General features: G+C 34.0%; 1 protein-coding gene and 1 non-coding gene across 2 annotated transcripts in view; both read left to right on the top strand.

Moving 5' to 3' along the window:
• The first annotated feature begins 822 nt into the window (after window positions 1-822).
• The window catches only part of LOC106136370 (suppressor of lurcher protein 1), a 32123-nt gene continuing 9471 nt past the window's right edge, over window positions 823-23474 (top strand). Inside the window, exons 1-7 of the mRNA XM_060946266.1 lie at window positions 823-837; window positions 1232-1304; window positions 9552-9732; window positions 20845-21071; window positions 21484-21640; window positions 22152-22211; window positions 22498-22586. Of these exons, the coding sequence (XP_060802249.1) occupies window positions 823-837; window positions 1232-1304; window positions 9552-9732; window positions 20845-21071; window positions 21484-21640; window positions 22152-22211; window positions 22498-22586 (802 nt within the window). The remainder of the gene's footprint in view (window positions 838-1231; window positions 1305-9551; window positions 9733-20844; window positions 21072-21483; window positions 21641-22151; window positions 22212-22497; window positions 22587-23474) is intronic.
• Window positions 3719-3837, top strand: LOC132902215 (5S ribosomal RNA). The gene has a single exon (XR_009657055.1). It is a non-coding gene; the product is annotated as a 5S ribosomal RNA (ribosomal RNA).

Below are 23474 nucleotides of genomic sequence, written 5' to 3'. Positions count from 1 at the left end.
ACATACGAAATAAGGGATAGGCTTATAAACTTGCGATTCCTCTTGTAGGCGATGGGCTAATAACCTGCCACTATTTGAATCTCAATTACATCATAAAGCCATACAGCTGAACGTGACCTTTTAGTTTTTCAAGACTGTTTGCTCTATCTACCCTGCAAGTGATATAGACGTGGCAATATTTTTGTATGTATGTTTTATTACCTTGTTTATTTATACGAACATGTTTTTTGCAACTAAAAAGTAAGCGACCTAAAAGCTAACTACAATATATCTTGCCACACGTTTCGCTTTCCACTCGAAGTTATCCGGCCATTCTCCGTAAATAACTTCTGTACCGCAGAGAACATTAGACGGGATCAAATCAGCGGCGCATGAATTTGGCTGTAATTCTTAGACCTCTTTTTGGATGGCTACCCGCTAAATGCGATTATGTGAGAGTTTTTGGTTAATTTCTTTTTTGTTTATTTTTCTCTCTATTATTTAAACTCGTACTTATAATGTTCATTCGTTTTATGAGTAAAATAAAAAATATTATTTCTATTATCTTGGCGTTTATCTTTGCTGTGTTCCCTCTAGAGAAAAACCCAGTATTCGCCCGTTTCTATGATCTTAATGAGGGTAAGGCATTGTCATGAAGCGACTTCCGAAGCCTAAGACTAGTGTTGGAACTCAGAAAAGAGTAATATAATTATTATCTTTGTAATGTGTGTTTTGTACACATAGATGGTTTCCACAACACTGTGGTCTCGGTGGTATAGTTTGAGATATCACATTAGTCCTATATTTTTCCGATTTCTGTAGACCCACCATACTACCAGGGGTATGGCCGGTGGTATGGTTGGTTCGCAGTGGTCTCTGTAGACCTAGCTAGGGAGAGATCATTAGCTCATCGCTAAAAATTTTAAAATTTCCATTACTTTAAAATTTAAGCTATTGCGTTAGCTTCTAAGTTTGCGCGGCAATAGTAGCAGCTGCTTTATTATCGAATTACAATATATATATATGTCTATAACAAATTTCCACTTTATATATATACATATATATATAAAGTGGAAATTTGTTATTGTTGTTCTGAGTAGTTGAATTGTTCCTGAGGCTAGTAGGGGAGCATTAAGAGAGGTACGGAAATTATCAGGATTTTTCGTCTTACGCAGCCGGAACCGCGATCGTTCAATTGTACAATTTAATCAGACTTTGTGTATATTAACAATTGTTTTATCTTCATTTCCAGACGTCTACCACATTGATTCTGCTTCTCCACTTATCTCTGCACACAGTCGACGAAGGCCACGCAGTAAACCCCAGTAAGTACTGTATTTAAATATGTCACAAGTAAACCTTCCGTTCGTGGAAATTCAAGTTAATTGTTTTGTAGCCCGTTGATGCCTTTGTTAGGCCCACTTTTGTAACAAGATGAGTCTGTGGTTTGGGAAGGACGAAATGTTAAATTTATTTTGCCGTTCCATTCTTCTTGAAATATTATTAATTATGATGTTTCTCATCTTTGCACCATGGTATTTCTTTACTTCATAGAGATTATAATATATACAAGTAATATTTGGAAGAAACTATTGAATAATTGGGTAGAATACTCTTTAGTCCATCTCCCACTCAAAAACTAATCCTCATTCCTGTTTTTTTAATAACACTAAAAATTTTTTGTAACAAAGAACGATTACAAAGTCTTCTTTGTAACAGTACTTTTCGTTTTACGGAATCCTCATCTGTAAGTCCATTCTAATAAATATAATACTTACTCATAGTGAGGTTAGACGAGTGAGTATTACGATTAGGCAACTATGTTTTGGTTACGAAGTTCGGGAAACGCGGGTAATAAAAACTCAAGAGTAATTTAATTTTGGCTCTTGGCATTTTATTGGTCTTTTTTCCAATATCGTTCTTAGACAGTCACACAACGGTACTCACTGAGATAAGACAGGACTCCCATTGTGACATTAGTATATGACTGGAGATAGCACCTAAATACTTTCTTAAAAACCTAATGGTAAGTAACAAATTCTTCTTTCAAAATCTCAGTCGTATCGTTCTAAAAGCCAAACAATATTTTAATGCCCGTATTTTTCTTCAATATTAAATAATGGATTCAAAAATTAACAATTTATGATGGACAATGAAACAGCGTTAGATAAACGGCTACAAATTATTTTAAGGCCGGCCCTCTGGGATACGCGTCTTAACAAATTGCTCGAGACGCTATTTTATCTTCGGCAATGATTTGTGGATTTATTTTTTGTCTGTTATATTTGATAGAGAGAAGGGTGGCAGATTTTCTGGCGCGATTTGAGAAAGTTCTTTGACATAGTTAGCATTTTTAAATAAAAATAAATAAATAAATAAAATTTTTACAAAATATTATTCGATTGAAAATTGATAGGTATGTCTAGAGAAGGTGAGGCTTTTGTTCAGAAGTGGGACATGACTCCTGAAGAATTACTCCTATAGAATAAATTATAAGTACATAACCAATGAATCTTCAAATGGATGAGGATGCAACCGGGAATTTCGCCAAGATAATTTAATTTAATTTATATAACAATAATTGTAGCAGCCAACCACTTTTTAGAATTTAGCAAAATACACCAGTAAACGAGATAGTTTTTTTTACGCAATGCGAAAAATCAAACCACTAAGTTAGATGTAATGGCTTGACGAACTACCACGGAGTAGGTGATTCATAGTTTATTGGGACCATATATCGGACAAATGGTGGAATAAATTATTATAGTAAGGCAATGGAAAGATGTTTGTCCAGCCCTGTAAATTTTTCATGCACTTTGTTAGTTCTGTGATTCCTTAAACTCATTATAAATCACATTAAGTCCAATGTCCATTCTTCACTGGAATACATACTTAGCACACTTTTTTTTATAGAAATTATCGTAAAGGTGTTGGACTTGTTGTCAACTTCGTTTGTTTTTTTATAATATCTTCATTGCAAGAAATTTGCACAGTTATAACAAACATTTTGTTTCTTATTATTCTGTATATTCTCTAACTATATGGGTTAAGGTTCCCCTGCAAAGGCTGCGGAGGTCAGATGGGAGACGCTTCATTTAAAAACCTGGCTAAACCCAAACTAGGATCCATAATCAAAAGCATAAGGCTCCTCTCCAGGGTGGTGGAAATGTTACCTGGATTATGGCCCGGGGGTAGAAACAGGGATTCATTCACACACTCCAGTCGCTATCCTTATAAGAATTTTAAATTCAAATAAATCAGGCAGCCATAAATATAAATATATACAGGACAAATTACACAGATTGAGTTAGCCTCGAAGTAAGTTCGAGACTTGTGTTACGAGATACTAAATCAACGATACTTTATTTTATAATAAATACTTATATAGATAAACATTCAAGACCCAGGCCAATCAGAGAAAGTTCTTTTCTCATCATGCCCTGACCGGGATTCGAACCCGGGACCTCCGGTGACACAGACAAGCGTACTACCGCTGCGCCACAGAGGCCGTCAAAATGCCATGCAATGAAGCCATGGAAACTCCCGATACTCAAACTTTTTGACAGCATGTAATGAAAGTAGGTATTCTTTTGGTATTCAATCAATTTTTTAAATCAATTCAATCAATATTTGCAGATATTGTTATAAATTATACGATCTAACAAAATAATAACTTACATGCCGACCCATTCTAAATAGTTAGATATTTAATATGTTAAACTATTTCGAAAGCATTGTCACCAACGTCCATACCACGTTGAATACACCGGTTCTCGTCCGATCACCGAAGTTAAGCAATGTCGGGCGTGGTCAGTACTTGGATGGGTGACCGCCTGGGAACACCACGTGATGTTGGTTTTTTTTGCATAACGCTTAAGGCCATTTGTTAATTCAAAATAACCTCACGACCTCGCGGTCCATTGTGAAATAGGTCTTTGTAAATTTAAGGAGATCGATAAAATAATAGCAAATCTTTATTTTTCTCCTCTCTCACATATGTAGAATAACACAGTTAAAAAAGAAAGCGTTCTGTGATTCAGCTAATATTTTATCAAATATTTGCTTCCAAAGTAGTCAAACATTAATGAACAAATTTCTATGAAACTATGAAACATAATGGAGTAAAATATACGAGAACCATAAGCTATTTATACACGGTTACAAATTATGAGGCTAGCCACGGGTTAGATATAACCAGTTAAATATACAAGATACATTCCGTAATTGCGTTGAAGCGTAAACACATCTTTCCATTTATCTTAAACAAAGGGAACCACCTAAGAAATAAGGACCAAACTAGCGTCTCCAACGAAAACATTTGAAATTCTCATCTGAGGCCGCAGATTACAACGAGAAAGACGTTGGATTTTTACATAAAATATTCATCTGTGACAAAGCTTTTCTACACCGAACTTCGTTTATTTAGTCAAATAAACGAAGTTCGGGTTTGGACGATTTTGACATAACATCAGATAAGTAGAAGGGAAACTTATTTGAAAAATAAGAGGCGATTTAAATAATTTAAATCATAATCAAATGATGGCAAGCAGAAGGTAGGTAAACTCCGTTATAAGGAATAAGATGTCCAGTATAATTATATTTAATTTTTCTACTAGCTGATTTGTCCGCCTTGAACATACAAATAGTTTTACAACAATCTCAATAATATAGCTGATCTCCTCATTGGCCGAAAATCTTTATACATTAAAGCTAACCACTCTTAAAAGGAGTGGAGAAAGAAATTTGTATTTACCAACTTCTAAGTCGGACCAAGATTTAAATACATCTCGGAATACCGCATTAAAATGGAAACAATAGTTTTCGTGTAATCCCAGTTCAAACATACATACAGACAGAAGGGCGAAAATCTGAAGGCCTGTTCTATTGGTCTTATAAACATACCCCATATCGATTTATAGATATAACTGTAATCTTTAATCTTTCGAGAACAGACTTTTTTATTACAAGTTTGGATTAGTTCATGACCTGTTAGACATAACTTTCATGGTTCATATTATCATACTTATACATATCATCAATATCAAACAATCACACATCCTTACAAATTTTTCCACTTCTGAATCGAATGTTATAAAATCGCTACTAAAATATGCATGTACCTTCATATATTGTTTTAAAGTCTGTGGCATGTACATACATAAACATACAATGTAAACATCTAATAATTTTCAACAGATATGTTATTTTCAGCGCCTATGGTGACTGACAGCTTAAGCCGATTTATGTGAGGCATTAATTTGACGAAGATCATAATGAGAAATAATTTAAGTTAGAGAATTTCATAATTAGCTGCTATTAAAATATTATGGCGGCAATTTTGAGTTTCTTTTGACATTATTGAAACTTTTACACTTAGCCAACCGTCCTACCTATCTAAATACCGTAAAAATATAAAACTACATTTACGTATAGAAAACTACCAGTAATTTCTTAGTATGAGTATTTTTGGAAGGAGTACTAAAATTATTTGAGAAAAAGTTTAAGTAAACGAAATTAAATTTAATTTTAATCTTATCGCACAATTTCTAATAATAATATATTAGCTACTTCTGTTATTATTTATATTTTCTTGCTTTACCATCTAGATAGCGTACTGTTCTTTATTTATACTGCAGTTTCATTATGTGCTATCGTTACTTTAATTCATGTAATAAATCTGCCAGATAGACTATGTGAGCGCTTGCATATTGTATGAAAAGAGAATTGAAGAGACGATTACACTACACAAGCGATGAAGTGGAAATATTGAAGTATTTTACAAAGCTCTATATAAGGAATAATAGATTTAAATTTTCTACGTTCATCTCTGATAGACTCCAGTTATAACACAAAAATATAACAAACAGTAAAATTGTGTTAAGGCGCTTGTTGATAAAATTAAAGACTGATCTTTCTGAGTTATGTGTAATAATGTTATAATTACCAGATGCTCTTAACACATTCATGGAATATTAATATGGTTACAGATTCGTATCCACGATATTATGTGGATTAGATTGCCTTGCAAAGGTTCAAAGCGAAAATCAGACGGGACGTTACTATCCTATATAGTAGTTATAGGCGCATTCCGGGCTTTCCCGAGAACTGAAGACGTAACCAGGACTAAGGAAAGGAGGATGACGGAAAATATAAAACTATCTACAGTTAACCCGTCTATACGCCGCCGCAGTTACCACCAAATGACTACAGCCAAATTGCTAGTGGAACAAAGCGGCACTCACTTCACAACAAAAGCTGTGAATAGCGTTCTGTAAAGTGACTTTCGCAAGTTTAACCTGATAGATTTTGAATGGTCTAAGCCTGGGAGTTAGTTTAGGAGTGTAGGTTTATGGAATTGAGATAGATAGTTTTTGTAAAACAATATTATCTTGTCTATTCATATTTAGATCTACTAAGCATACTGTGACGTAAATTTGCAAGTGTAACTTGAAATATTGTGAATGGTCTAAGCCCGAGAGTTACTTTATGGAGATTAAAAATAAAAAATGAATGCTCAATCAAAATCAAAATTTAATTAATTAATGAAAAATAAGGCCCAACGTCCACTGTTGAATAAAGCGCAGTTGGGAAATGGATAAAAGCTGCTATATAAAAGCAAATAAATAAATAAAGCTGCATAAATAACACAAACTAACATAATAGCCGAAGTCGAAGCCACCAGTTGGTTATTCTTCAATTATTTTAATTTATATCTTGTGCTTATTTTCTTTGTGGGATAATAACACAATGGTCTGGATCAATGGTCAATTAAAACTACATTAATGAATTTCAACCCAACAGTTCCATAAAGCGCAGTTGGAATTAAAAGATAAAAGCTGCATAAAGAATACAAACCGAACGAATCGCCACATCGGAGCCTCGATTCGGGGAAATGACTCCGGCTGAATTGCCAGTGAAACGAAGCGATTAAGCCACGTTCGACTTCCTAACACTGAATAGAATCCTGGGGAAGTTAATCACGCGAGTTTGACACTGCCTAAATTCAAACACTGATTTTTTTAAACATATTCCCGATTGAATAAAACTTCGTAGAATTCAATACTTATCAATCGTGTTATAATAATTTTTTAATGTGCCGTGTGGTTCCCGGCACCAATACAAAAAGAATAGAACCACTCCATCTCTTTCCCATGGATGTCGTAAAAGGCGACCAAGGGATAGCCTCACAAACATGGGATTCTTTTTTAGGCGATGGGCTAGCAACCTGTCACTATTTGAATCTCAATTCTATCATTAAGCCAAATAGCTGAACGTGGCCATTCAGCCTTTTCAAGACTGTTGGCTCTGTCTACCCCGCAAGGGTTAAAAACGTGACCATATGTAGGTATGTATAATAATTAAACACTAAAACATTTGCGTTCTTACTCCAAAAATGGTATTGGTTGAAATAACCATGTATACACATTCGCTAATTACAGCGGTAAAGATTCAGCAACGGTAACGGTTTGTCAAATCTACGAGTATCTGTCAAGATTTACCGCAATTAGGTTTAGTTGTAAAAGTTCCGTATCATAAAAGGTTGTTTATAGGTTCAGCTGTGACCGTGATCGGACTGCTATTAACTTTAGCCCGAAAAATTTCATAAAGTATTATTATTTATTTTTTGATCAAATTAAGGACGTCCTGGTAAAGGGTCAAGTCAAGAGTACCCGAAACCGTGGATGAAGCGAAGGAATGATCAATGCAGAGATCGTGGCAAGTGGAAAGAGGTAGTCTCTGCCTACCCCTCCAGGAAAGAGGCGTGATTTTATGTATGCATGTATGTATAATTATTTTCTCGAAAACATTTGTCAACTACTTTTATTCAATAATGACTTTTCATATAAACTCTTTGTATATTTCTTTTCATAAAACACGTCGATTTGAACGACACCACGTCCAGTCCAGTCCGTGGCTTATTTCTGCTAAATGACTGCAAATTGCCGGCTGAAAGGAGCAATTGCGCGTATGGCTTCGCTACAAAAGCGGCAATGTAACTCACGCGAGTTTCAAACGGGCTGTGTTCTGCAGATGTGCTGAATTTTCGATTCGTAATCGGCATGGAAGGGTTAGTCGGAGCGATATGATGATTCACTGTTATCAATTGGACTTTGGTCGTGTGATATCCATAGAATAGGGTTATAGCCACTTACATACATGCCGTATGGTTTCCGGCACCAATAGGAAAAAGAATAGAACCACTCCATTTCTTCCCATGGATGTCGTAAAAGGTTGCTAGCGCATCGCCTAAAAAAATTATCCCAAGTTTATAAGCATATCCCTCAATCGCCTTTTACGACATCCATAGGAAAGAGACGGTCCTATTCTCGTTTATATTGATGCCAACACACAGATTCATTAAATAAAACTTATCACTTCTCCACAATAGTTTTGCACTTCAAAATAACAAATGTGCACTGCCAGTGAACCTAGAACAATATTGTTTATTGGCTAATGCGTCGGCCGATACGTACACCTGATGGCTTAACGGCACTAAAATGGCACCATTAGGCTACGTGCGACGAGTTCCAATTGTTTATGGTTCCAGTTTAAACAACAAACACATGCGCGTTCACAAAATAAACCCTATTTTCTGAACTTTAAAATAGAAATTACAAGCGCCGCGATCAGTTTATGTTAGCCATTTTTAACTGAAGTATAAGCGCGTTATAGCGGATCCATTATGTCCTCGCATTACATGGCTTCAAGTCAATGTTCTTGAAACTTATGAGGCAGAATTCACACTAGCATCACAACATCACTTCACTATCATCATATGAAGATTTCTTGAAGGTATTTCTCATGATATTTTTTTTAATATGAGAACGAAGCAAACGATTATTCAGTAGTATGCCACATTCCCTATATTCAGAATTTTTTTATTGTTACTTTATTTTTTTTGGGTAAATTACAATTATTTGCCGTGTGGTTTCCAGCACTTTAAAACAGCACCACTCCGTATTCTGATAGACATCCTATCTTTCCCATGGATGTCGTAAAAGGCGACTAAGGGACAGGCTTATAGACTTAATATTCCTCTGGTAGACGATGGTCTAGCAACCTGTCACTATTTGAATCTCAATTCCATCATGAGGCCGTACAGCTGAACGTGACACTTCAGTCTTTCCGAGACCGTTGGCTATATTTATGTATGTACGTAAGGTTTATCCTGCAAAGGTTACGGATGTCACATATAGAAGTCGTTTTAATCTGACGAAGGTCATAGGAATACGAGTTCCTCTCAAAAAAAGTGAGGACGCAACGTCGGAGCGTCATGATGATTCACTGTTATCAATAGGACTTTGGTCGTGTGATATACATACATACATACATAAAATCACGCCTCTTTCCCGGAGGGATAGGCAGAGACTATCTCTTTCCACTTGCCACGATCTCTGCATACTACCTTCGCCTCATCCACATTCATAACTCTCTTCATGCAAGCTCGGCGGTTTCGGTTACATTAACGTACTTTCGGTCGTGTGATATCCATAGAATAAATGGAATTCCACGATGGAATTAGGATAGTATATCACGTCATGGGGTATCCTTATTTTTTTCGGTTATTGCAGGTTGTTCATGCATCCGGTTCACGTCGACGCACGGCAAGCCGCGCGGCACGTTCAGCAGCCCCGACTACCCGCGGGCCTACCCCCCGCGCGTCGACTGCCTGCTCTACACCTTCGTCGCGGCGCCGCATCAGATCGTCGAGTTGGTCTTCACCACATTCGACGTTTACAAGGAGCATCTTGAGTGAGTAATTTTACATACATACATACATATCATCAAGTTTATATCCCTTACGGTGTAGACAGAGACAACAGTCTTGAAAAGACTGAAAGGCCACGTTCAACTATTTGGCTTAATGATAGAATTGAGATTCAAATAGTGACAGGTTGCTAGCCTGTCGCTTAAAAAAGAATCCCAAGTTTGTAAGCCTATCCCTTAGTCGCCTTTTACGACATCCATGGGAAAGAGATGGAGTGGTCCTATTCATTTTTTTATAGGTGCCGGGAACCACACGGCACTGAGTAATTTTCTTGGTTAAATTGTAAGTTTTTTTTAAATAGTTCTTCAAGGCCTATGTCTACCTTGAGCCTTTTCCATGCCAGTTCTCGCATTTATTCCTCTCGCAAATTGTAAGAGTTAGTTCATACCGAGACGAGACGCGACTATTCGTATTGTAGGTAAATATAGTTTAATTTTTATTCATAATTGCTCTCACCAGGGCTTATTGCTTAATTGATCCAGGCAAATATAATAAAATTTTGTAGTAGCAAATAGTAAGTGATGGTTTTGGAAATTAACATTTTTTATTACTTGAGAATTGGACCCTAAATATTACGGTAGGTATATCAATTCTATACAGGTGTGAATTCCAATTCTATACTTTTTACAATGCATAAAGTACACGAACAGAAAATGCTATCTAATAGATTTTTATACCTATAAATAGCCAAATATCTTTTTATTTTACGCTATAATTTTTAAAATAGAACTTATTTATAATATACTTATGCGTTTTCTTGTTTATAATAAGAAGATTCGATATTTCTCTTCAGATTTTAGAAGCAAACTGAATTTTAACTCGGCTAACACATTCTCAAACTCATGAATAAGACATACTAACTAAGGACCCTTGGAGCGGGAATTTCCAATTCTTCGAGCGTATATTTCTAAAGATAAGTGAATCAATTGGCCACTCCTCTAGAGAGATGGACTTCATTGAATTTAAAGTGTTTTTATTTAAAAAATAATAAAATACTAACTTTTATTTCATTATTTTACGTGCCGTGTGATTCCCGGCACCAATACAAAAAAGAATAGGACCACTCCATCTCTTTCCCATGGATGTCGTAAAAGCCGCCTAAGAGATAGACTTATAAACTTGGGAGTCTTCTTTTGAGCGACGTGATTGTATGTATGAACTTACTTTTAAGACATAAAGTAAAATGTAGATTGAAAACATTATCACTTACTTTTGCGCCGGACACAGCTTCTTTGTGGATCTACAAAAATATATTCTTGAACGGATGCTTCAAACCATTTTATGATTCAATTTATCAAGATTCAACTTAACTGGGTTTTGTCTAATTTTTTCCGCGCGTAGGTACGAATATAACTCTCTAGTTTGTTTTTGCTCTAGTGAACTTCAAAATTAAAAACTGTTAATAACTAAATCTATGACAAATTAAATTTACAATATCATCCAAATTGAAAGCTTAACATTTCTTGTAAACGGGACGTATCCTCAAAATCTATTAACATTTTAGTTACATTTGTGGCAATAAACGGATCATGTAAATGTTTATAGCGAGTAGCGAGCAATGGAAAGCAATAAATGTTTTTAGAATCCCTGAATAAGCTTCTTCAGTGTTGTTGTGTTGTTTTATAAAGCGTTAAACTGGAATGTGGCTCTGTATTGAGATTTGAGAGTAAAAGAGAAAGCTGTGTATTTGTTTCAGTTATTCTATGTGAGATGGGTAATATTAATATAGCGTTATTTTTATTTCAGTGCAGTCTTTTACTGAATTATATTTAAAACTTGTGATATGGAAACCGCATCTCCATTTCAGTATTATTAAGAGCAACAACTTAACGAAATTGCTTGAAGAACGTGGTCAATGTGGATGAAGCGAACGAAGTATGCAGGGATCGTGGTAAGGGGAAATCTTATGGAAATGAGGCGAGATCTCATGTTCATAAAGACACAAAGATGTTTACAAGACAAAGACATAAAAAACTTTATTAAACACTGGACCGATTTCGATAATATTGGCACAAGGGCAGACAAAACTTTCAGGAGTAACAGGCATTTCCCTATTAAAATAATTTCAACGGGAGCGTAACTCTTCCCAAAAACTAGTTTTCTATAAAAATGGAGCCCTGAAATTGTTTTATTTTCAAATTATATCAATCCAATCATAATTCCGCGACACTTGACAACTTCGCCAAGATATAATCTCATCTCGAGATGGCATCCGCTTCAGATCGTAAACCAATTACAGAAAAATTAATGTCTGTTACACAACGAACGATTACTATTGTTGTACAACTCATTTTTATTTCGCTTTTAATCGTGTATTTTTTATGAATTCTAGTAATTGGAATTGGATAATGGACAGGTTGCTAACACAACGCCTTAATGAATCCCAAGCTTATAAGCTTCCTTTTTATTGACTTTTACAAACTTTGCGCAAAAATTCAATTGGAAGCTTGTTTTAGATTAACAATGCACATTCCCATGCCAGTAGTCTCCCTTAACGGTATCCATTGGAAGAAGATGGCATGATCCCATTCAAAAGTGACAAGAACTGCAATTTCTTTTCTTAGTTTTCTAAAGCACATGGTGAAAATACCAAATATGTTTCTGTGCCAATAGTAAAGGCTTCATACAGTAACAAACTATCTTTTGTTTGGTCGCAGTTTGTCTATGTCGCGCCGCCGCTATTGTGGCCCATAAATACAGCGTGTTCACGTGGATGAACAAAATCTATGGTATATTGGAGATACGGAGATATGTCCTCTCGACATATTGTTTAGTGAAAATAAAGTATACCACCTATTTGTATTGTACTATTTCCGTTTTCGATAAAAAAAAAATTTCAACTTTCAATAACCCTTTTCAAAAAAATTTTTAGAGAATGCCTACGATATTATAACTATAATATACCCACCTATCTAGATGCCAAATTTGAGCGAAATACGTTGCATTTTTGTTTCAAAATCATCTAATACTGACAGAAATTACAACATTTTTTTTAGTTTTCTTTCTTCTTTCTTTCACTTTGTTACTTCCTTTAATATAAGAAGAAACAATGTATCTTTTTAAACCTTTTTTATCTTAAATAATTAAGAAGCCATTTTGTCTTAACAATTTTAACACATTTATTTATTTTAAATCATGAATTTAATATTCTACTATAACAAAGTTCGGGTAATATAAATTTAATACTCTAACCGCATACATCACGAGATGTGACAAGCGACGCTGAGACTAAACTAATCGAGCGAAACCTATGTTTGAAACAGCTAATATGCTAAGAGCATGGCTTAGTTTCATGCGTATTTATGAGCATTATCCTGTCTGACGAGAAACCCAAGGTACGCCTTTAACCACGATCCTGGAGTGGATATAGAAGTCAGATTCCAACACGAAGCGACTGCCATCTGACCTCCGCTACCTTTGCAGGGGAACCTTGTTCAGATTGGATGATGGAAATGGAAATAAAAATTTTCTCACATTGTTTCCCCTCGTTGCTTTAAGTATTGATTACTTTACATAAAAAAGGCAACATGGCCGCGGTCATTTACCTAAACCAGTGCAATGCAAAGATTCATTCATGCACAGTAGGTATGTATCGACTACCGACGCCCTGTTTAGTATGTCATTATATTAAAAAGTGTTATGTCAACATAAATCTCGTCGTTACATTGTTTTCGTAATGTAAGCTTAACCCTATGACCGCATACATCACGCGAAGCGCGACGACGGCGAGACTGGGGACTAATCGACCAGAACAAATATTCTGGAAGCAAATGTAAAAAACCTTAATTCAGGATTAACATACATACATACGTATAAGTATGTATGTATGTTAATCCCGAATCTATGTCCCTCGGGGAAGAGAGTGCCAGCAGTCTTGAAAGACTGACAGGTGACGATCAGCTAAATAAATAATAGAACTGAGATTCAAATAGTGACAGGTCTAGCTCATCGCCTATAACTAGAATTTGGCATTAATGTAATTTTGTTTAACGATTTCTGTATTGTTTTGCAAAATATATTTTTTTCTTTCATTTATTTAATTGATTATTTATTCATCAACTTACATTTACGAAACACTTATATGTTTGTTTAGTGGTATAATAGAACTAAAGTTATTTCTGACAACAAAAACATACGCCACTCTGCTAATAGTTAACATTTATGGCTTGATTGATAAATAAAAAAGTAAAATATAACAAAAACTATAATATACAACAATAATATACCTACATGTCTACATTACCATAATTTTACGGAAACCTCATTTCAATGTCGAAAAATACGGGTGGAAATCTTAGGGATTTTTACAGAAACATTTTCGTACAATTCGCTGCGGGTCCGCGTAAAAACTAACGCTTTCTTTTCTACGTCGACAGAGAGCAATGATTGATGGGTTAAGCACAACCCAGCATGTTTTTGCAAAATCCTGAACTAATATCATTGGACAGGGGAAACTTGACAACGTTATTATAGCCATATTCGCGTAATCGAAAGAAAATGTGTTTCTTACAATACCGAAACAGAAGGTTTAGGCAAATTACGTCAAAATAAAATTTGAAATTTCAAACAGTAAAATACTGTAAGATCTGATATGACTACGAGTATTATACATTTATTCACTGCGTACAATCTTAGTCACAGTCGAAATTTCTAATTGAAATGGGGCTCTTTTTTATTATTATAAGTACATAATTAAGCATTAAAATCGAAGTAATTTATTCTGTGTAAATACTATATTGGACGTTAACTAAATACTTTTCTTGATCAAGTATTTTACTTAATTTGTGTTATATTTTTTATTTAAAAATATGCTTATTATTTAACTTCCATATCTGCATACCATAAACAGCACCGGTGCTGCCAACATTGAGCAATAAAAATTGATATATGTAAGTCAGTATCGAAAGGAAAATACGCGCGAGAAGTAGCGATATTCATTTCTTTTTTTTCTGCATTTAGGTTGCCAAATATTATGGAAATTAATGGTCTTTCAATATTTCACCTCCATGGAAAGTTCTGGAAATTCATCAGTGAGATTCATATCTTCTGAACATACAGATTTAAAGTTTAAAAGAAATATAAGCTTGGGATTTTTCTTGGCGATAATGGGCTAGCAACCTGTCACTAATCACCATTCGAATCTCAATCCCATTATCCATATAGTTAAACGTGGCTTTTCTGTCTTTAAGACTGTTGGCTCTACCTAGCCCGCAAGGGATTTTGCCATGATGTATGTATAAAAATGTTATTGGTAACTTAATATTGTTGATTAAAAAACCATCTTCTTTAGCCCAATTGATTTTATTTTTGATGGAATTTCCTTTCTATTTCCATTATCAAATAAAAAGTTAATCAAAATATTTTCCTTTGTCACACCCACATTTTTAATTAAACCTGGGACCTTAATCTAGAATCCAATCAATCAATCAAATGGCATGAACTTGAAAAGACCGTGAAAAATCGTCTGAAAAATATTTCTAGTTTTTAATAAAGCCGATTCAGGGATTCGAAAATGCATTTACAGCTCTCAATAGTCGTATAGGTTTAGAAAACAAAAGCATAGCGCGCGCTCAGCCATGATCAGCTTTCAGGCAAATTCAAAGAGTTTTTCTGAAATGCAAACATGAATTTTGTAAGTAAAAACTAATGGAGCTGAAAGCTTCTTTTTTGATATTTTTTTTATTTTTAGACATGTGGTTTTGATAGTTGTAATTAATTGTTTTTATTAATGCCGCCGCAATCAATACATTCTTTAAAACTAAGATCAATGAAAGGAGTAAAAAAATAATTAATATAAGGATATGTTCACGAATAGACTATAAAAGTAGTCGTGCATTTTTAATACCATATATGAATAAAAGCTTTAGTATGTGTTTTGATATCATGTCATATTCCTATAATATATAATCACGTCTATAACCCTTGCGGAGTAGACAGAGCCGGTAGTCTTGAAAGACAGATAGGCCACGTTCAGCTGTTAGGCTTAATGATAGAATTGAGATTCAAATAGTAAAAAGTATAAGCTCAAATAGTAAAAAGTATAAGCTAGCCCAACCCCATAAAAGGAGAATCCACAGTTTATATGCATTTTGCCTTAGGCGCCTTTTACGACATCCATTGGAAAGAGATGGAATGGTCCTATTCTTTTTTATGTTGGTGCCGGGAAGCACACGGCACACCACCTAATGTAAAGTTAGTAAAATTATAATTTATGTGTCATTACCAAAGTCGGGTCGGCTACTTAAATATGTCTCTACTGATATTAAAATGAGATTCATTATTCAAAATCTCTGTTATTCAGATGAAAATACATTTCAACCCAATCAAATATCTCACTATCATTCTTCTCTGAAATCCAGTTTGATAAATGTATTTACTCAGTCCCCACCGCAATTACTGCTCAACATTAGTGAGATGAAAATTTCAATAAAAACCATTTGCTAATTAAATTTAAAGATTTTATTTTGAAAGACGATGAAAATATTTGTTTGTAATAGTAGTAGTTTGTAATTTCACAGATATTTAAACAGTTACAAGTAATTATATAGTGTTAAAAAATACTTATATCACTTGCAATGGCGGACTTATTCCATGAAGAGATAGATCTCTTCCAGTAAACCGGCAATCAATAAAGGAACTAAACAATTACCTAAGTACAAAAAGCAAACGGCAAGTCGCAATGACGATAAAAATATTAATTTGGAATCAGAAACACATAAAAGTATATTTAGATATTTCCTACTTTTTCCCGGTGGTTCGCTCCCATGGGAATTTCCGGAAAAAGTGGCCTTATTATAAATTATTTATTTTCCAGAAATTATCGCTTATTACATATAAAATTTCATCGAATTGCATCATAGTAAACACTTTATTTTTAATATACCTACATACCATAAACGGACAATCGTTTTCAGTACCGGAAAAAAGTGAACAGAATAACGACATTATATAAATAATTTACGGTTTAATTTTGTATGCTACAAAACATAAATTTAAATTTTAAACCTTCGGTTTTGCTTCGTGAAGTCGGTAATACGTTCTGTCTGATACTATCTCTAATAGCCTTAGCGCGGGAAATTCGAAGAATAGCTTCAGTTTCAGAGAATTATCGCAACAAACAAACCGTTTCTAAAATAATTGCCAGATAAACAAACTGCCTGCTTGAATAAAAGAGTTTATATCGGTTGAAAAGTAAGGAAATGGATTTTCAACAACATATTTTTTCTTCAAATAAGTTCTATAATAAATTCAAAAATATATTGTACTAGAAGTGTGAAAAAGTGAGTCTTATTTTATTTTTCTCTCTTTGCAATCGATCTCCCTATTCTAAGAATCTAGGTCAGCATCAGGATTAATTCTGAAACGGATCATATGACCCCACCCAAAGAAATAATAAGAAAGACGTAGCATCTGCCTACCCCTTAAATAGGCATAATTTTGTGCTTGTATGTAATATAGCCGACTTTATGCCTATATTGGATTCTGGCTAGCGTAGATTTATTCGAAAATATTTTGTGACATGTAGCCATTCAACCTTATTTGGTTAATAATAGAATAAATTATTATGTAACAAAATAGATTGTCTATTTATTACACCGCATTGTTATATGATAAGGAATTCCTGGAATATCTCTCGAAGACATATTCCCGTTTGGAATCGGGGGAATGTAGTGAAAGGGTAAATAATAAGGCAATCATCTCAACCTATTTATAACATTATATTACGTTTCGTTACACGTAAACAGGTTATAAATAACGTTAATTAGATCCGCTCAATAAACTTGTGCTATTTGTAATGTAAGATATATTATAAATATTACTTTTTTGTTAGGTTTTGCTTCCGAAAGATTAACTGTACCGTTAACTGTCCGTAACGTAACCCTTTAAAGCAAAACTTTTGGAGAATCAAAAAATTTTTTAAAAATTCACTCAAAATTGTTGTCTCTCTTATTTGAATGTCTATAAAGAAGATTTTTACATAGATATATTCATGTCTATATCCCTTGCGGGGTAGATAGAGCCAACAGTCTTATAAATACTGATGGGCCACGTTTGTTTTTTGAAAGAGATAATTACTTTTACTTTTTTGCGGATATAGAAATTGGAATAATAGAAGACAATAGACATGAAATGTTAGATTTTATACTCTAAACTATTATTGAGGTGCATTGCAAACGCAATATTCCGAGATGTACAGCTGTCAAATAAAACTCATCATTGAGATGATGAAATAAAAGGTCAGTCATTTTTTTCATTACTTACCACTTCTACAGTCTTATAATATTCCAAATTCACTGGCAAAAAGCTTTTTGATTATAATAAATAACATATATAACATAACAATTGAACAAGAGCTAATAAAAAATCTCGCTATTTCATGCTATATGTCGAAGTTTATTAGGAGTTGTAAAGAATTCAGGTCAAAATATCAACTTAGAATAGCCGTTTCGCCAGATAATAACGTCTTTAAACTCTCTCCCCAAGAATTTAACTCGTAAAGAATAATTTGTTCTAACAGTTTTATTGCTTCTTCTTAATGTTTCTTAGAAATTTTCTAGGGTTAAAGTAATTTAAACCAAACGTGTAATTTCATTCAGACTGATATATAAACCTGGGCTTCCCAGTCCGCGTCCATTCCTTTTCAATAAATTACACCAGTAAATTATCATATATGGGAGTTCGTTCATGCATATATCACGGTTTTAGCTACCCTTTTAGTTCAAGTTACCTGCCTGACCAGCATCAGAAAAAAACAGCCCATGCTGAGATCCAAAATATCGTTACATACTATGAGAACTCTTAGTCTAAATTGCTGTGGGACGAAGGAGAAGGGAACGGAAGTTTTGCAAAACACATAAATTAAAATACACATTTGTACATTTTACGTGCGTACGTATAAAGTTTAAATTAATAAAAATAAATACGAGAACAATGTAATTTAACGTTTGTTGAAAAGTCAATGTTTCAATTGGTTCACGTGTTGTTTTGTAATTAAGTCGGACTGGCCGCGTGTGTAAGTACCTATTGGGTTAATTTGACGTTGTTCCAGAACTTTCCCGGCTTACACGTGTGCACTTGTTCAGCTGTTTGTTTTAGCGTTTCTAGTTGCTAGGGTGGATAATAATTCTATTTTAATAATATTAATGGTTTCTTTTTGTGAAAGAAAAACTATAGGTAGGTAGTTATTAAATTTTTCTATACATATAGTATGAAAAGACAGTTTGCGATAATCTAAAAAAAATTGTTTTCCATTATTTTTACGACACTATAGAATAAAATCTTATTTTCTTGAATAATATCTTCCCCGTGGTAAGAGGCGACTTGGCGAATTCGCACTTTCTCTTAAACTGACTTTCCTATTCATACAGTGATTTCTGGTCCCTTTTTAGGGAAAGAAACATAATAGCAAAAGGACTTTATTTATTATCATAGGTACTCAAACACGAACAACTAAAACACTTTTTTACAAAGTCGGTTAAAATATCCTATCATAACAAAAACAGAAATGAAACCCACAAACCATCTAACTAGCGACATATAAATTTGAAACACATTAGAACTACGAACATTCCCAGAACTGGCAATTTAATGCTCGCAATATATCGAAAACGGTATTTATGTCCCTACATAGTATTACACAGAAGGCGAATACATAGAAATGACAAGGCTGGCAAATTAATTTGATTGAGTCAAAGCCCACCAAAATTTTAATATTTACTACATACATACATTTTAATATATCTTTTTAAAATTGATTTTGTGCAATTCTAGAGTACTGGACTTGAACTGAACGAATGAGTTACGAATATGAATTATTTTCGAGTACATTTTGGATCAAATATAAATATATAAATTCTACTTAATTTGCATAATTCGTCGCATGTCGTTTAAAAGCAAAAAATATCTGCTTTCAGAATAAAATTTATTAATGTGAAATGTGCAATAAAACGAATGGTTGATTGAAATAAAAAGAATGATTGATTTCTATTATTATTTCAAAATTTAAAAAAAAATATTCTGCGCCCCTATTTATTTTTAAATAGCACAAACACGGAAAAACCTGTCCTCGCAATCGTCGTCTGGTCCATGCATATTTTATATCAGTGTCACAGAATTTCTATTAAATGTGTATAATTTATCAACACCCGCTAGTTTTCCATCGTGGTGTTTCGCTGAAATTAATTGGTAAATAAATACGTGTAATCGCTCCAAATAATTTTTGGTACATGTTCTCGATTGTTTTTGAAAGGATTAAGTATGTACACGAAATACATGTATTAAATAATTTAAATTTATGAATTCTGCAAACCGGACAAAGTTGAAGGAGAAAAGTCGAAAAGCGGGCCCTAGGTCCCGATGCGTAGTGACGGAGATTTCAAAGTACTGAGAACATGCTAGTTTGAGAGAATTCATTCGCATTTATGATTATGAATGGAAAACGTAACCGCCTAAATAACCTTATACGTTTAAGGTCTGTGTCCATTATAATGACCCCAAGCCTGCTTATGTCAATAAATTCGCACAATAATCTTATTCATAACCGCCACAGTTCAGTAAATTCAGTATTCCTTTGTAAACTTAAATATAAAAGAAGAAATATAAAATAAATCACTTTACAACTCTGTTGTTGACTCTGAACCAGTTCAATCACGAAGAACCTTTTATCCTAAACTTATTTAGCTTCGATTCAGTTTCCAAGAGCGTAAATAAATAAAATCAATTAAAGATAGCAGACGTCTAACTTTACCTGTATTGTGGACCGATTCCTTTTGATAAGAGCATCCAAGATTATACCGCATCGTATTTTATTAAATAGCTTTTGAGCGGCTTTAATCATGAGACAATTGGCAGTATGAAAAGTAACTCAGTATTTTAAGGTTTACTTTTTCTTATTTGTGCAATTGTTTTGTTCTGGTCTAAATCACAGATCCCTGGTTATGTCATGACGGTAAATGAACTCTCTGATCGGTCTGGGCCTTTAATATTTACCTACGAAAAATAGTCGAGTCAGTTTTCCATAATACAAGCTTCGAACTTACTATAAAGCTCGCTGAATCTGTATGATTTGTCCTTTATATCTTTTAATTTGTTAACAGCTGCACCCATGGCGACTACCTCAAGGTTTACTCCGAAGGCTTCCACGGCCCAGGTCCCCCTGGCATCAACGAGTACTCGGCCTGGTCCAGGGTGCTTTGCGGGAGTAGGGCGGACACCCCACCAGCCCTGTACTCCCATGGACCCCTGCTCGTCTTGGAGCTACATACGGGACCTAAGATTTCGAATGCTACGGGATTCGTTGGGAACTATAGGTTCATTGATAGAAGTAAGTAGTTTTTTTAAAGATATTCCTGTGGTAGAATTATAATTAATATATGTAATTATACAGTAGAGATGGAAAAAGAAATTAACTTGTGGTGATTCAGGACATTTTTATATGTTCTTGATAGGTAATTTTCTTCATCTAACCTTAAAAACAATTACTTTCAAAGCATGTAAAAAATTCAAAAGTTTTATTCCCCAAGCATATCTCTAAATCTGAGAAAATTGAAACATAAAAATAAATTCTAATGTCGTGCCGATTTCACATACATAAAAGATCAAGTTGTGGGTTTAGTAAGGCTTTTTAATTAAATAAATTGTCCTCACACAATTCTTAAACAAGTAAAACGTTACGCAAAATGGTCCTTAAAAGTACAATTTGAACTGTTACTTTTAACCAATTCCTTTGTTCCCAGAAAACTTTGAAACAGACGGCGTGCAAGTGCCCGACACGTGGTGTGACTACGTGTTCAACTCGCAGCCCAACAGGCCTACCTTCGGGAGGCTATACAGCCCTCGATATCCTTCGAGTTACCCTAGCAATGTCAGATGCACGTATCATTTTAACGCTAGGTAAGATTTGTATTTCGAATTTCGAATTGATTATGTTACATCGAAGAGTTATTTTTTGACTGGTTGAAACATAAGGAGTAAAATTTGTTTACGGCCAGGATTATATCACATTAAAATAATATATGTCAAAATACTCATTAAATTTGCAATATCTAACTTTTTAAACTGCATTATAATTTCATTTATTGATGTTAATGAATCGGATTCGATTTAATCTATATTAAAAATCCTGTCTCAAGAACTTCACCTAGTGATTAAGACCAAATAGGATGACTATTTTAAGAAGACATAAAATACGTCGATCATTAATAATCATGTAATTTAAGGCTCACCCTTCACAACCTTGTCACAAAATCATCGATCATAAATAACGTACAATTTACCTTATTTTCATTCCTTAGCAAAAATAAATTGCGGTTATGATGAATGACGTGAGACGAAAATAAATTGTACTCGTACATTTATTGTTTAAGTAAAGTTATTTGAATCTAAAATTACATATTATTTTCAGACAAAATGAACGAATAAAATTAGTATTTGAAGAATCATTTCTACAGAAAGGAGACGAAAGGTATGTGATAATTTTTTATAGAAAAATAAAAATCACCATTTTTAAATATAGGAAGAATAAGGTAAATCATAAAGTCATTAACTGAACATGGCATTAAAGTCTTTTCGAGACTGTTGGCTCTTTCTACCCCGTAAAGGACAAGGAATCTATTGACTAGTAGTGTCATATTATTTGTATTGTACGAGTGATTTTTAAGTGTTCAAATATAATTATGTAGAAGATAAATATCTATTTTTCTTTCAAAAAACCATATAAACATTTTTTAAATTTCTTTTTGTATTTTTAGTTGTTTAAACCGAGCTGATATCATCAAAGTATTTGATGGCCGATTACAAACCTCGCCTGTACTGGCAATGTTGTGTAATGAAGTTTTAGGTAAGTCTAATTTTAGTATTAAGTTTTGAACTGAAGTATTGAAGGCCTCTGAGGCGCAGCGGTAGTGCGCTTGGCTGTGACACTGGAGCTCCTGGGTTCAAATCCCAGGACATGATGATAAACGATCTTTCTCTGATCGACCTGAGTTTCGGATGTTTATCTACGTAAGTATTTATTTTAAAATAACTCTATTTTAAATAACGTATCTAATTTGCTTCGAGGCTAATTCAATCTGTGTAACTTGTATCCCGTATATATATATTACATACATATATTATTTTTATATATCATCCTCCTGTTTGTCCCTGTTGCGCCCTCACTCTCTGCAGAGGAGAGCGAGGTGCGCCTATTTCCAAAATCCTGGATGAATAAGGTTTTACAAGAAGCATCTTACCTCCGCATACTTTGAAGTGGAACTTAACCTATATTAGATAATGGTCATCATCCAAAGTCTGAATGTGCAAATTTCCTCACGATGTTTTCCGTCACATTCAACTTATGTATAAAATTCAAAAAATACTCTTTGAACCTGGGCCTCCTTTTGAATCGGGAGAACTATTTGCAAAACATGATGAGAGCAAGAGGTTATATTCTAGAAAGTTGCCCACCGAAGCTCAAAGTTTTTGGAAGTATTCTATTCCGTACTAAAACATCAGGCTTCTAGCTTTATTGGCAGTAAGTGGATGAAGGTAAAGGTTAACAGGGGGTGCAAAGTAGCCTGAAGGCTTTCAAGGATGTATAAGCATAACTTTCTATGCTTGCTTTAACTTTCCTACATGTTTCTTATTTTCTTTATGCTTTTTTATTAACTGTTTTTAAGTAATATTAAATTGAAATATGAGAGGATCTTAAGAAAATCATGCATTTTTTTGTTGGTAAGTTATATTA

Source organism: Amyelois transitella, chromosome 10 (assembly GCF_032362555.1).
Source record: "Amyelois transitella isolate CPQ chromosome 10, ilAmyTran1.1, whole genome shotgun sequence".
Lineage (NCBI taxonomy): Eukaryota > Metazoa > Arthropoda > Insecta > Lepidoptera > Pyralidae > Amyelois > Amyelois transitella.
The sequence above is the reverse complement of the archived record's forward strand: the minus strand, read 5'-3'. Positions and strand labels throughout refer to the sequence as shown.